Here is a 16,610-nt window from a genome sequence, read left to right on the forward strand (position 1 = left end):
ATTAATATGTAGGCCTATATACACAACAGCTGTAGCTACTATATTTGGCAAACCTTATTTTTTGCAAGCTACTTGATCCAAACACTGGAGATCCTGGTTTAAAACTGTTGATAATATGAATGAAAGTCTAACTTGGAGAATGCAACTCAGTTTATAGTTACATGCTCCATACAACCTCTGTCACTCATTCAGTTCTGCCATTGCTGCTACACTGCTGCTTGCTTCAGAATTTAACTCCCTCCACCTCCCCTGCCTCCTTCTGTATTAGCATTCAGTTGTTTATGATGCTGAATTTTTCTTTTTAACTTGTTCATGTTCATCAAATGTTGTGTATCCCGGGCTCTGAGCTCACAGGTTTTTGAGCTCAGGGACAGTCTGTGTCAGGCTGCTTAGATTCCTCCCAGAGGATCACATGATTAGAGCCCCACTGCCAAGTTAAAATGCAATTAAATAAATCTAAACATGACACGAGTGTCCTGACTGAATTAACATTAAATTAGCCATGATGTTTGTCATTTTAACCTGCATCAGCAAGAATCAGTGCTGGCAAAAAATGAGAAACTGCTACCTGTTTGATCTTTGCTGATAGGAAAGAGAGAGGAGAGATTAAAAAAAAGATTTAATAACAGATGTGTTTGTGTCAGAGTTAAGAAATATGTGTATTTTGCTCATCTGGATGTCAGTCACACTCACTGGTGTCTCAGTATAGTTTTATCACATTTTCAACACTTTGTCACTAACAATGAAGCAAAATGCTTGCATAAAGGCATAAAGGAGAGAAACACAGTAAAGAAAGTACAAACATTTGATCAGGTTTATTTTACAGAGCCATAAAATAAGCCTGGATTGGCTCAGGCACATCCATAAACTAGACATATCCTTTAAAACACCACAAATGTAAGCATCCAAAATCCATGAGATGACAGTCACAAACATTGGATGCTTTTGGGAAACAAGTCTCTGTCTTCCCTGATTTCCTTTTGCAATCCTTTCAACCTTGCCAGAGTTTCCCCTCATTACCCTCTACCAATGTCTTCCCTGTTACAACTAACTCTTTTAGTAGTGACTCAAAGAATATTTTTTTTTTTTATTAATGTGTACTAACTCACTACATCACTTTTCATAATTTGATTTTCATTTGATTTGCTTAATGTATTAACAACCCCACTGCTCACTGTATTAAATTTGTTTCTTACCCACCCCACCTCTCTGCAAAGCAATCAGGCATTGGATACGCTATGGTAAACACACTCCATTGTATGGTAGATATCATTCATTGATTATTGTCATTTTTTGGTTTGCTCTGTACTCTTCCCCTTCCTCCTTCTTTAACTACTGCACATCAAATACCGTTCTCACAACAATAAGAAAATGGGGTTTGTATTTCCCAGCTTTCATGTTGGTATAACTTCTGTCCGTATATTTTTCACCTGGGTCATCCTTTCACATTGACTTCCTACTTTCCTTCTTAACCTCTTCCTCTTTTTTAATCACCCATGACTTTTGCTTCTCTAGTGTTCTACTCAAGCTCCTGATTTTCCTGTTACATGTTTTTGGTGATACTATTGTGGAAACTATCAGAGGCCTACTACAACCAAAAATGAGAATGAAAAAAATCTACACTGGAGCTCTGACAATTTTGTCCTATATAAGATGTGCATGGCCTAACATGGATTGAGCCCACCTTACACTCTCATCTTCATTACCATCCTTGAGCAAGTGAAAATACAAGGTGACCCACCCTGCAGGGATACAGTTATAAAATTATATAACTCCAGTGACACCACAAGCATTTTTGGCACCAGTCTGTACAATAGTAGTTGATAACAATATTTGACTTTTGACACACTTGGAAAAATATCCACAAAGCAAATAGGGAACAAAAGTATTTTTTTGGAATGAATTGCACATGAAGTAGAATCAAATGTCCCTAACTTGTTTAGATGGTTTGAGACAAATAAAACCCTATGCAACAATAACTGCATACTCATTAGGAGAAGGCCTGGCCTGGGTTTGGCCGCAACATGTGATGCTAAAACATGAGGTATGTGGTTTCATAACAGTTCTTAGTTAAATGATTCTCCGCCCTTAGCTGAGGCTACTCACCCTTTTGCTTGTCTTTATCTTCACCTCTGATGGCACACAGTGGTATTCAGATGAACATCTGTGAAAAAGAAACAGATTGTAATTGGTCTTGGAATTCAGTGAATAGTATGACGTTTTGAAAGTCTAAAAAAATTCTGTAAAGTGCATATATTTCAGAAGTAGTATGAATAAAATGTACTTAAGGTATTTAAAATAAAAGTATTATGCAGCATGTTATACTGTTATATACTGTGTATTAGTGGATCATTATTATTGTTGTATTAACATGTAAACGACATTTCAATGTTGAGGCTAGTCGAGATGCAGCAAATTTGAACTACTTTATGTAGGGTAGTTTAATCTACGACAATGCATCCTATTTTATAAACTGATCATATGTTTTGAAGTCTTAATCTGCAAAGTAACCACTAACTGTAGCTGTCAAATACATGCAGTGGTGAAGAAGTATAAAGAAGCATATACACTCAAGTCAAGCACAAGTACCTAATGTTGTACTTAAGCACTAATTATATACAGTATGGTACAAAAATACAATATTTAAATGAATGTACTTAGTTACTTTCCACCACTGCTCTTCAGACTTTCAATTCTAAAAACAAATGCTGTCAAAGATCAAATATTTTTTTGACAATAAGTTATTCCTAGACATCCTGCAGTGTGGGTCTGCACCTTCCATTCTGTGTGTCCTATATGTTTGCATTTGATTTAGTGTGGTGTGACACACTCCCTTTTCCCTCCTTTCCATTGGTTTGTGAGTGTTTTTCATTTGCTCCTTTATGTTACTTCTGTTACAATGTCTTTTTTAGTTTCTTTCTTCCCTCACTTATTTAGACACAAAAGAAGATAAAATAAAACAGCAAATACCACAGAGTAATATTAACGCATCTTTGTCAGTGTCTGGAGTTAAATTCAGTTAACGTCTTCATTTTGACGTTCTACTTAACCCTTCATGTCTATCAATAGTTTAAACTCTCACAAATAGCATCTGCTAACTCACATCAAAGGTAAAGAAAATGATGGGATGTCAGATTTTCTTTATCTGTCTTGTCTGATCCATAACAGAGGTAAACGCAACCTACCAGAGATTTTGAATTCATACAGACCTGAGTGAATTCCAAATCAATACCGTAGACTTCCTCCTATCTTTATAATCCAAGAAAAACATTTTATTTCCAACCTCACTATTCATCCCTTATTGTCAGGTTACAATATCAGTGGATGGGATTCTGACCACTACGGGTTACACCCAGGAAGACTACACTATGTTGGGCTCTGATGACTTCTTCTACGTGGGTGGAAGCCCCAGCACCGCTGACCTGCCTGGATCTCCAGTCAGCAACAACTTCATGGGCTGTCTCAAGGAGGTAAAGTGCCTGACTGACTGTTTACAGTATGTTGGAGTGAAACATGCTTGTATACAGCAAAATCACCAGTGTTAAATTAACTCTGAAAGAGTTAAATTTAACACCAGAAAAGTGTCTGTATGTGTCCACTCTTTTATGTGTTAAATTAACACTTCTGAAAGGGTTGACTTTTTAATACGCACCCAGACTTATTTCAACACTGTAAGTTGGAAATTAACACTGGCTAACACTGAATAGTGTTAGCACTACTCTACCAGACTACACTTGACTCCAATATAGTAACACTAACAGGTGAGGGTATAGAATAGGGATGCACAATATTGGATTTTTTGCCGATATCCAATATGCCGATATTTCCAACTCATTGTGGCCTATTGCCGATGTCGATACCGATATATGCACATATTTTTTTCCAGCTGGTTGAGGAGACTATTATGCATGCAAGCATAGATTGTACTAAGTATGATCAAGAAAGACAATATATGAAGGAAGAACTTAGGAAGATTGGAGATCAGGAGCTCAGCATTAAAACTTTAATGAACTTGCCAAGTGGATTGAGCAGTAGAGTTTTCTTTGAGTTTATAAGACAGACAAGATTAATGTGTAGAATTTAATCTGTGGTCCACACTCTGGAGCAGAAGGTGGCAGTAATGCACCTAATACGCTGGTTGCCAACTGCTGTTATAAACCAAAAGGAAGAAGTTTCCCCCCCCCCCCCCAAACAGAGTGGTACATCCTGTCAGCCGAAGTGTTTCCTATCTGTGCAGCCGAACATTACATCTCCTCGACAGACTGTTTCACCCCACGGTCCCGATGCTTCCTCCGCAGGCTCCACTTCACTCAAGGTGCCCGTCAGACTGGCTGCTTCTTCCCACTTTAACCTAAATAACTAACCACTAATGCTCCGCTAGCCGCAGCATGACCAGAGGGAGCACAGCCAGCTAGCCTCCCAGTTAACATTAGCCCCGGCTCTCCATGTGGATCCAACTGGAGCACTGAGCCCCGGTTTGTTATTTAGGTTAAAATGGGAAGAAGAAGCAGGTCTGATGGGCAGCTTGAGTGAAATGGAGCCTGTGGAAGAAGCACCAGGACTGTCAAGGTGACACAGTCCATTGAGGGAAGCACTGTCAGGAGGCGGAGGAGAAGGCGACATATTTCATTTTAGAGCTTTTATCGGCCAATACCGATGACATGCCGATAATATCGTGCATCCCTAATATACAATGTTATGAATGTTGGACAACCAATTCCCCCTCCACCACAACCACCTACCCCACATACCTATCAATTACAAAAATACAAGACAACAACTTACACAAAAGTATTGTCTATTTAAAGGCAGGTACACTACAAACATAATTCATTAACTGAAAACAGTTCAGCATGGAAAAGTCATACAAAATTACAGTTCGGGAAGATACACATTTTGCAATCGGTGTCATATGAAAATTGCCTATCATAAGGTCTGTAGTACATTAAGTCATCTACACAGATCAGTGTGAAGACATATGTTTTCTTCTCAATGCCAAATGTATTTAAGTGATCATCAAAATACATTGTTGAGACTTAACAAGTTAGAAGATAAGTGCTGTCATCTCTAACAATTACACTGACAATCCTTTTGAACAAAGGCAAATCATTTTCAACACCAGAACATAAATACATCCCAACCTGATACTCCGTGCCATAGCTTTTGACCCAAGAAGTTTTTGAAACATTAAAGGACACATCAAAAGTTTCATTCAGTGCTTCACTGCCCTCTAAACTGCTGAGCAAAACCAAAATTGCCAAATTGTAATTTTTTTTTTTTAAATCTTCAAAATGAAAAGCCAGCTGATTCTAATGTTTCTTTAACAGTGTTTTTGTGATGTTTTTTAAAGTGCTTTACAGACTTTTTGAAGTTGTGCTTTCCTTCAAACCTCATTCATCACATGTGTATGAGTGGCCCAATTTTCCTAATGCAGCTTGGGTAATGGATCATGGTGCTTTGGAATCAAATTTAGCTCTGGAAAGAGAGATTTAAAAAGCTTTTGATGACCAAAACTCAGATGTTTCAAATAGTAAGTCATACCATAGGTTACAATTGGTGAAAACACAATGTTTATGATGTGAATTAAGCGTATTAAGTTCCAACAGCTATCATTCCTGCAAACTAAATCTCCAAACATCAATGGGTTATTGCATAAGAAGCACCGTGACTGAACAGCATTGCTATTGTCATCCAGTTTCAGCCCACTTGGCCTGTTTTTTCTCTGTGTATATCCATAATTAAAGCTCATAATTCCCTCTGACAATGAACTCAAGGATATGGAGTTTTTAATCAAGTACTGAAACACAAGTTTTAACTCACACTGCACCAGTCCTTCCAGTAGATCATATATTATATCTACTAGGTGTGTCTGAATACAAATACGTTTTTTACGAATATTTGTTTCATACAAATATTTTTTAAATTATTTGTTTCTGGGAAGAAAAAAAAACCATGTCAAATAGCGTGCAGGTCGGTTACATCGCTATCTCAGTCTCTCTCCTCTGCTCCACTGCTACATCTATCAGTAGGTCTCAACGAAGGGAGTCACATCCACCTGCTACATGATTCACATTTTCTAATTTGGACATCACTCCCGCAGTTGGTGGGTTAGAGCTAGGGTTAGGGTTAGGGTTAACCCTAACCCTAAGATCAGTCCCTTCCATTGGGTCTCGGGTAGTCCACTGCAGCAACTCCCACAAAATGCCCAAATCAGAGGGAGCATATTTCTAACCTTTAATGAAATTCACTACACTTGTACATTCTTAGCAGATGCAGAATAGGTCTGCAGGATATTTGATTTTGTTTGTGCAGTCAATGAATGATAAGATGATGATTTTTTTTGCTTGTGTGTGTTGCAGTAGCCTAGATTCTATGGCTAAGGTGAAGTCATAAAATGAGATTTCAGGGTGAATGAATGTCTTCACCTGGGTGTTGATTACTGGTGATTGATTTAAAAAAGGGACGAAACGGAATATGTCAAGAGTGTTCACAGGACATACATGTTCATCGAGCCATGTATGTGATAATTTACAGGAGCTTTTGACACCAGAAGGACTCTGGAGGCCTAGATAGCCATAGTTGTTGTAATAAATGTCAAAGAATGAAATGCTTCAACACAGTTGGGTAGTTTAGGGGTTCTGAATACAAATACGTTTTTTACGAATATTTGTTTCATACAAATATTTTTTAAATTATTTGTTTCTGGGAAGAAAAAAAAACCATGTCAAATAGCGTGCAGGTCGGTTACATCGCTATCTCAGTCTCTCTCCTCTGCTCCACTGCTACATCTATCAGTAGGTCTCAACGAAGGGAGTCACATCCACCTGCTACATGATTCACATTTTCTAATTTGGACATCACTCCCGCAGTTGGTGGGTTAGAGCTAGGGTTAGGGTTAGGGTTAACCCTAACCCTAAGATCAGTCCCTTCCATTGGGTCTCGGGTAGTCCACTGCAGCAACTCCCACAAAATGCCCAAATCAGAGGGAGCATATTTCTAACCTTTAATGAAATTCACTACACTTGTACATTCTTAGCAGATGCAGAATAGGTCTGCAGGATATTTGATTTTGTTTGTGCAGTCAATGAATGATAAGATGATGATTTTTTTTGCTTGTGTGTGTTGCAGTAGCCTAGATTCTATGGCTAAGGTGAAGTCATAAAATGAGATTTCAGGGTGAATGAATGTCTTCACCTGGGTGTTGATTACTGGTGATTGATTTAAAAAAGGGACGAAACGGAATATGTCAAGAGTGTTCACAGGACATACATGTTCATCGAGCCATGTATGTGATAATTTACAGGAGCTTTTGACACCAGAAGGACTCTGGAGGCCTAGATAGCCATAGTTGTTGTAATAAATGTCAAAGAATGAAATGCTTCAACACAGTTGGGTAGTTTAGGGGTTCTCCCCCAAGAATATTTGATGTTATTTGACTAAAAACTATGCACTTTCACATTATTTTTGACTTTACAATATGTATTTTAAAAAATCGCTGGTTGTAGTTTTTCACAGTACACTCAAACATTAGCAAATAGAAAAGTGAAAAAAATATGCTCACTAATGAACTAAGCACTATATCCTGAAGTAATCCTAATTCAGAACAGGATTAGAATTGATTTATATTTTAAAAATAACTAAATATTGTTTCCAGAGCAGTAATGTTTACAACAGCAAAGTAACTATATAAACTCAATATCTCACTGGAAACAAATCTAAAATGTCAGTAAAATAAATAATATTCTGACATCAAAATACTGAGTGTGTTTAGAAGGAATGAAGAACACAGACATCAGTCATTCATCCTGTCCCTGCAGGTACCACTGGTAGAGACAGGAGGGGCTGGTTTGGGAGGGAGGGCTGCCATTTCAGCCAGTAGTTAAGTTTTGGGGACTTTAAGGAGACTGTGGGCAAAGCAGTTGAAAATATTGCTTTTCTACATGTTTATATTTGTTTAACAGGTGGTTTGATAAAATACATATTGGCTTTTCAGTCGCAAATGTTTTACTTCACTTACAGTAATGAGCATAGTTCTCGTCAACTCGAGTAAAATGTTATGTTTCACTTCACTTGGTTCACTGTCTCCACCACGGCCTCTCTGCTACTGTCCGCTGTGTGTGTGTGTGTGGAGGAGCTGAGCCCCACCCTCAATCAAACACGGACAGGCAAGCAGATGAGAGGAGGAGAGGCTGCAGCAATGACACCAATTCCAATCCGCTCACCACAAGCTCCAGTCAGCTGCTTGAAGTGGTGAAAGTGTGTATGGTTTGCATTTGTTGTGACTATTAAATTACAATGTAAAATTCCAGCTGTGGCATTCAACATTTAGCAGTGGCACTGCGCTGCTGTTGCAAGCATATAGGAGAAACACTGCAAACAGATCTCCACAATAAACCCCAGATATTATAGATCATATACCGACATTGATATGTTTACATGCATACACAACATATATAACTATAAAAGTTTCAAGAACAGACAGAAGACTGGGAAATTATATCATAACCTTTATTAAAGGGTCAACAATTATTATTTGCTTATTTAGTTTTGCTTCAGCTACAAATACTGTTGTAATTCATGCCAATGGATCTCAGTAGAGCTGCAACAGAACAGTAGATTATGACAGATGAATTTTGGGTTTTAAGGGACTTTGTTTTCAAGGTGTAAGATTTGCCCTATACACACTGCAACACACACACAGACACACAGACACACACCCACACGCCCACAAATGTACATACACACACACACACACACACACACACATCTTGTTCCCTCAAGCACATGATGTCATATTGACTGGAGCCAGTAGCTGCAGTTTTCTGTCACTGTTCCACAGAGACACACATGCACACACACACACACATACACACACACACACATACATACACCCACACACACACACACAGTGTCAGATGGGACACAGGGAGAGGGAGGAAGTGGCACAGTAACCATTTAATCCCCCTCTGGCCTACTTCCTGCTTTTTGCCATGCTGGACAGGTTTGTCATTCCTTGTACCACCCGCCCCTCACACACCCAAACACTTACACACACGTCTGAGTTCTTTATTTCTGCATGATGAAACATAGAGATATCATGGTGGAGTCACATAACAAACAAGAAATGCATTTTCATGTGTGGGCTAACACGCACACATGCATACAGTTCATTCATAATGTCATTGTCACACACATTGCCCAATGCAATATGTCACTGTTGATTTATTAACTCAGAAATCTGCAAATCAAGCAGCACAGTGAAATGAAAACAGTGCTGCAGCATATGGAGCTATCATTCAAATGAAATATTTGCTACTATCATTAAATAATAAAGTAATAGTAATAATTAAAGCTGCAAGCAGCGTTGAATGGGCCCTCGTGCCTTTGCAACATCGGGCCGCGGCGCAGTCGAAGGGCTTCTGTCACAGGCATGTAGATGTCTTCAGACCCGGGCTGTTTTCAGACAGTGCTAGAAGGAGATAAACATCACTTCCTTTGTCCACTATTTTGCCTGCTGCTGGGGCTGCTTTGCTGCAATTTTGTAGGGGGCGCTATTCAGCCAGTTTACATCACTGATAAAATATTGTCATGTAGACGTGTTCAGACCGGGACTCTTATCAAACATGCAAAGTTTGGTGCAGACTGGAGCATGTACAGTAAAGTTATAGCAACTTCCTCTGTCATGGTGAAACATCAAATCTCAACGGCAACAGAAATGAAAACACATCTTACCACGATGTCAGTACGACCAAGTAGGAAGAGCCAAGCTCAAGCAGGCTGTTTTTGTAAGCTTGCATGATGACACGTCATCAGGCCATCACGACGCCCAGTAATTGAGCCACTAATAGCACCAATCATGTCAATAAAATGGCATTTTCTGGGACTTTCTAGGAGCTGATGAATCACAAAGCTCTGGGAATCTGCCTGATTGCACTTCATGTCTGTCATACATTTAAATGTATGGTGCCACAAGTACTTGCTGGACAAAGAAGTGTAACTTTAGTTGTCTAACACTGCATGAAGGAGTTGAATATCATTTCCTGTGTCCACAATATAGTGCTAGAAAACACGCCTTAAATAAACATCATTTCACTGTATATCAACTGTAGTGTACACCTTGAAAACTTCATGTGTATCAGATGATGTTTGTCATATAAGGCTAACTTGCTCACAGCTGTGTCATCAAAATTGTGTACTTTTAACACTTTTAACCCACATGACCTGGTCAAAGTTTGAGTGAAATATGTACTGTCACAGGGCTCTACAGTGCGAGTATTTCACTCGCATTTGTTCCTAAAAATAGATATGTGCGAAGTGGAAAAATAATTTACTCGCACACTGTGTGACTGCAAATTACAACCATAACACTATATGAAACGCTAGAGGGATTTAAAGTTGAAATGATGGATACAGAAAGTGGTGACGCTAATAAGGCTAACATTAGCTGCAGCATGACGGGAAGGAAGCATAACCAGTTAGCCTCTACTCGGCTCTCAGCTAGCCCCCGCTCTCTGTTTGGATCCAACCGGACCACCGAGCCCCGGTTTGTTATTTAGGTTAAAGTGGGAAGAACCAGGGGGTCTGTCGGTCAGTTAAGTGAAATGAAGCCTGCGGAAGAAACAACGGGACCATCAGGGTGAAACAGTCCGTGGAGGAGTTGCTGTGTTCGGCTTCACAGATAGGAAATCCGTCGGCTGACAGGATGTATCATTCTGTTTGAAAATACCTTTTCTTCTCATCTTTTTGGTTTATAACAGCGGTTGACAACCAGCATATTAGGTACATTATAGTCACCCTACACGCTGTACTGTGGACCAAAAATTAAATCCTACACTTTAATCCTGTCCATATAATGAACTCAAAAAGACAAAAACACTGCTGCTCCACCCACTTGGCATGTTCATTAAAGTTATAATGTTAAGCCCAAAAACTCTAGTCTTCCTGAGTTCTTCCCTCATATATTGTCTTTCTTTACTATTAGTGCAATATATGATTGCAGTTGTAATAGTGTCCTCAGCCAAGTGGGAATATGTGTGCTATATCACCATAACCAATCAGAAAAAATGAGAGTCAAAAAACAATCATGTTAAATAAGCGTGATCTCAATATTGAGGAAGAATAATCGTGATTATGATTTTTGCCACAATCATGCATCCCTAAAGACAACATAAATTTTGATTTACATACACACGCACACACACACACACACACACACACACACACACACACAGTTTAAATATGTATGTAATGAATTGTTTTCTTTAATAAACTGTTACTTGAACACTTTTCATTGTGCTTCTGAATTTCTATGTGTGCTCCAACATTTTTCATTTGTGAGCACATGTACTCCCTCAGAAAAAATTAAGCATTGAACACTGCTGTCAGATGTGTAGAAACAATAAGTAACTGCAGCTGGACACAGAAAAATACTCATATATTTGAAGGGAGAGTGTGAGCGAACCGCTAGGTGCTCGGGCCTTAATAGAGGAAAAACAGCAGAACAGAGCTACAAAATTTAGTTATGATTTTGTTTTTCTACTGCACTTTATCACTTAACAGTCACCCTCACTCCATTTTTTCCCTTCGCCTCATAGGTCATCCCCACTACTGATTATACATATAAGACCTACAATTTTTGTAAAATAAATGATAGTAACTTCATACAAAGTTTATATATAATGTAGTGTAAGTATATAGACCTTTCTGCTATATCCTATAAAACTGAGGTACATTCAACTGTCACACCCATGCCCCCCCTTTCTTCCATCTTTCTCCCTGTCAGATTGAGAGCAGGATTTCAGAGCAGTCTTCTAGTGGAAATATCTTCATAAATCCCATGACTTTGGCCAAATCTTACACTAAAAATCACATTTTCGTCGCAAATCCATTGATACAGGTTTGAAAGTGGTCTGACTTATAGTTTAGATGTCAGACGCCTCAGTTTGGCACAAAGTCCATGCCCAGAGATTGCCTCCCCATTGGTTTACATTGTAAGGTGCAATGTGGCACTCCAACTTTCGGGGCTTATAAAATCTAAACCATTCGAGTTATTACAAAGTTTTTAATAACTTTTGTTCAGCACAGTGTGATAAGTCAGGTATTAAAGTTTGATAAAATGTAAAAATTATCCCCCAAAGTGCCAAAATGTGCTCTATAGCACCACCTATGTATCTAATATCTCTGCCACGGCCCGTAGGAATGTCGCAGAGAGATCAAACCAAAACTTAAGTATTTGTCTCGTTAAGACCTACAAATCATATGCCGACACCCCTCACCTAAATCCAACAGGAAGTCCGAAATATTCCCATCAAAGTACAACTTTGCGCCAATTTTGGACCCCCAAGAAACGCCATCTCCTCCCAGGGCGTTAATGGTATCAGCTTCAAACTTGAATACATGACTTATGACACTGTGCTGAACAAAAGTTGTTAAAAACTTCAAGGCAATCTCTAGGCATGGATGTTGTGTCAAACAAATGGTTCTTATGTCTAAACTATAAGTCTGACCACTTTGAAACCTGTATCAATGGATTCGCGACGAAATTTCCTACAAAGCAATATGATATTTCATGTAAGATTTGGCCAAAGTCATGGGATTTATGAAGATATTTCCACTAGAAGATTGCTCTGAAATCCTGCTCTTGATCTGACAGGGAGAAGGAGGGAAGAAAGGCGGGGGATGGGTGTGACAGTTGAATGTAGCTCAGTTTTATAGGATATAGCATAAAGGTCTATATACTTACAGTACATTATCTACAAACTTTGTATGAAGTTTGGGGTTATTATCATTTATTTTGCAATAATTGTAGGTCTTATATGTATAATCAGTAGTGGGGATGACCTATGAGGGGAAGGAAAAAATGGAGTGAGGGTGATTGTTAAGTGATGAAGTGCTGTAGAAAAACAAAATCATAACTAAATTTTGTAGCTCTGTACTGCAGTTTTTCATTTATTAAGGCCCAAGCACCTAGTGGTTCACAAAGTATTTTTCTGTGTCCAGCTGCAGTTACTTATTATCTCTACACACCTGACAGCACACATGTCAATCAAACTTTGACCAGGTCATGTGGGTTAAAAGTCTTTACTTTTCTAAAAATAGACTTGATGAAAATTAGGAAGTGAATTTCTTTTACACACAAACTCATCGAAAGTTTTCAAATTATTTATTGAAATTAAAGTGAATGGGCCCTAAACTTGCATAATTTTGATGACACAGGGGAGAGCAAGACAGACATGTCTCATACTGCAGAAAATTGTTATCCTCTGACTGTTGAGATTTGATGTTTCGCCATGACAGAGGAAATTGCTATAACTTTATTGTACATGCTCTGGTTGCACCACACTTTACATGTTTGTAAAGTCAGACCTGTCAGCCCAGGTCTGGAGACATCTACATGCCTGTGACAGAAGCCCTTGGACTGCACTGCACCCCAACATGCACAAGGGTGCGAAGGCCCATTCAACGCTGCTTGCAGCTTTAATGATTAAGGTGTTTACATTTAGTTGTACTGGGCCCTAATTTATGTACATTACATTATATACAATAGTCAACAATACAATAATAATAATAATAATAATAATAATAATAATAATAATAATAATAATACTAATAATACAATAGTCATAGTCAGGTACTCACCGCTAGATGCCACTAAATCCTACGCACTGCACCTTGAAGGCAATTTATCAAATTTCACGCAGATCCCTCTGGTGCCACAAAAGTCTTTACAGCATATGCAGTAGTGCTCGCCAACACATGTAGACAGAATCTGATATGCAACATCTGTCAATGTCCCCTTCAAGGTTCAGATGTGAAAACAGTATGTACTCTCATCAAGCACTTTATTAGGTACACCTGTGTAATCTAATGCAATCCAATTGCAATCCAAATTCTGCTTTTATGAAGCTTACACAAAGAGTACTTTTATATAGCTTCAAAGCAGAATTATGAACTTTATCCTGGATGGACTTAGACTCTAACTGGAACGAGCGGTATCAATGACTAAGAAGAAAGGATGCTAGTTTTAAGGCAAATTCTGTCAAATGACAGGTTCAATTAGTGGAAAAAATAAACTGATATTACTGCAAAAATGCAGATGGCATTCATATCTGTTCAGAGGTGATCTGTTCACATCCTAATTATTCTGTTACACACAGGTTAGTCTAAGTTATTTTATGTAAAGCCATTTTCAAAGCGTCAAAATCTGAAAACCGACTGCTTTTCATTCTGCACAGCATGATATAATGCACACATAAACAAACATTAATATATGCACATTGGTCACAAACACACTGTCTGAAACATTGTCATCATACTTTCTCCACCATACAGTCACATACATTCTGCCCATCAAAGGCCCACCCACCCACACATCTGCAGCACCCACCAGCTCTTCCTATGTCTGCTGTCCAGCACCCTCTTGTCCTCCACTCCCTGCTATTAGAGCTAATTTGCCTGCTGCCAATACTCTTGTCCTCACCATCTACAGAGTGGCATTATGGATAAATGTTTTGTTACCATGGCATCAGGTACTGGTCGCCCTTGGTAGCCCCTGTGGCTGGCTGGCCCATGATTATTATGCTTTTCATAAGCCAGCAATTACAGAGAAAGCCTACATCTCAGAGCCTACAAAACACATAATGGCCTACAATAACACATAATTGCTATAATTGTGATTGTCATTGCACCCCCATCAACCACTCAAATGGAGCCCTCTGGCTGTGCCTGTATACTGTATCTAACAAGGAAATACAAAGGACGAGTTCACAGTCTGAACACTGAGGACGAGCAAAATAGAAATGACTGCTGTTCTCCAGTAGTAACAGTATTTTACTGTAATTCAGTATTTGTATTGCATTCATTAGTATAGCATAGTCTCTTCCACTACATTTAAAAAATATATACTTTTTACTCTAGTAAGTTTCTTAGATGTTACTTGCTGCAAAATGAGCTCCAAAGTCAGGCCAGTAGCAATTGCATTTCATGAACATTAACTCCACTATATTATTTACAGCTATAATAACTAGTCACATGTTTTACAGTGTACATTTTTTTAAAAAAAGACATGAGCTTAACAGTATAAGTAGTTAGTAGTTAAATTTAGCTTCACTTAAACCACCTACAACAGTGAAGCACTGCCTACACAGTCATGAATCAGTAAAAATAATCCAATATACTGTATATACATTGTAATCCTACAACACTACTGAGGATCATTCTACTGCATAATGAGTAGTTTTACTTTTAATACTTTATGTACATTTTACTGATAATATGTTTTACTTAAAGCTGCATTTTGTCTCTCTGGGGCTGTAAACACAGCACTTACCTGTGTTGTGGAAATTTTCTCTCGAGAAAGAAGGCACATGGAGACATAAAGAAAGCATTAAACATTGTTACTTGTTGAAGCAGTTGTAAACACTGTACAATCCATCACATCATCAGTAACAATTATACAAATGTCCAAACACAAACAAAAATACAATCATCTTGTATTTTTGGAGAGAAAGCATGTTGTTCAGCTGGCCCTTTCCCTAAAGCCAGCCCTTTCTCTAAAGATTGTGAACTCAAACTAGACAGCTTTATACCTCTCCAGAAGCAAAGCTAAAAACAGTCTGGTCCCTAAATGGACACTTCCACAAACCATTACACCTTCTTACAAACAAGTATGGTCTCTAAAACAGTAGGCTTAAGACAAAGATATCTCTAGCTAACCCCAGAGGTCAGCAAGCAACCCTCAGATAGAAACAGGTTCAAGAGTTCAACTAGCCTAGGAGTAGGATTTCTTCACCAACATGTGTCCCCAAAATGACGATGACATTACATCACATTCAGTTGATGACAAACATTGACTCCTTAGTTTGAAAACATTTCTAACATATATATAAAAGATTTATAAAATGATAACCTACTATTCAAATTTCTTTCACATTCCCTCCTTTTATCATTTGATAATCCTTTGTGCATATCAGAACTCAAGAGATCCCAAACTCAATACATTTTCCTTGAAACCTAAACACCTAAACACTTAATCATCATTACATTGCAACAAAAACACTACATCTGATGTAAAATTAAACCTCTTTCAACACATTCCAAAAAGGTAAACATGAGATCCCCTTTTGACAACCCACAAATCCTTGACTCTTCTTACATTAAGACATTCTCAAACATGAAACTGCATGTATTATACAACACTCAGTGTACAATAACTAGATGAAAAGTGTCCCATGATGATGAACAATGTCCCTTGCTCTGATGTTTCTCCTTGTCCCAGAGTCATATACCTGGGTTCGATAGTGATGATCTTACCAAACCTCTAAACACTGTCCCAGAAACTTGGTTTTGCTCGTCCCAGCCTTGTGAGAACAACTCTTGCAGTCAGAGTTCAAGCAGGCTCTTCTCAGAACCAGTCTTGCTCAGACCCTTGCAGCCACTAGCTTATAGCAAGTGTTGAATCGAGTCCTTTTGTCCTTGTATTACACCAGGCTTATCCACATGACCCTCCTGGTCCTTCCTGTGGCTTTCTCACAGCCCTGGTGCCCCGAAGCAGCTTCAGTTTTGCTGTCCAAACTCAGTTCAGTGTCGTTCATGACCATATGCCTTCATGT

The 16,610-nt window shown here is 38.6% G+C and overlaps 1 protein-coding gene across 1 annotated transcript in view; it reads left to right on the forward strand.

Annotated features, from left to right (window-relative positions):
• The window catches only part of LOC121881144 (neurexin-3a-like), a 93,996-nt gene that overhangs the window by 25,560 nt on the left and 51,826 nt on the right, over positions 1-16,610 (forward strand). The window contains exon 3 of the mRNA XM_042388792.1: positions 3,309-3,470. Coding sequence (XP_042244726.1) covers positions 3,309-3,470 — 162 coding nt within the window. The remainder of the gene's footprint in view (positions 1-3,308; positions 3,471-16,610) is intronic.

This window comes from Thunnus maccoyii, chromosome 16, assembly GCF_910596095.1.
Source record: "Thunnus maccoyii chromosome 16, fThuMac1.1, whole genome shotgun sequence".
Classification (NCBI taxonomy): domain Eukaryota; kingdom Metazoa; phylum Chordata; class Actinopteri; order Scombriformes; family Scombridae; genus Thunnus; species Thunnus maccoyii.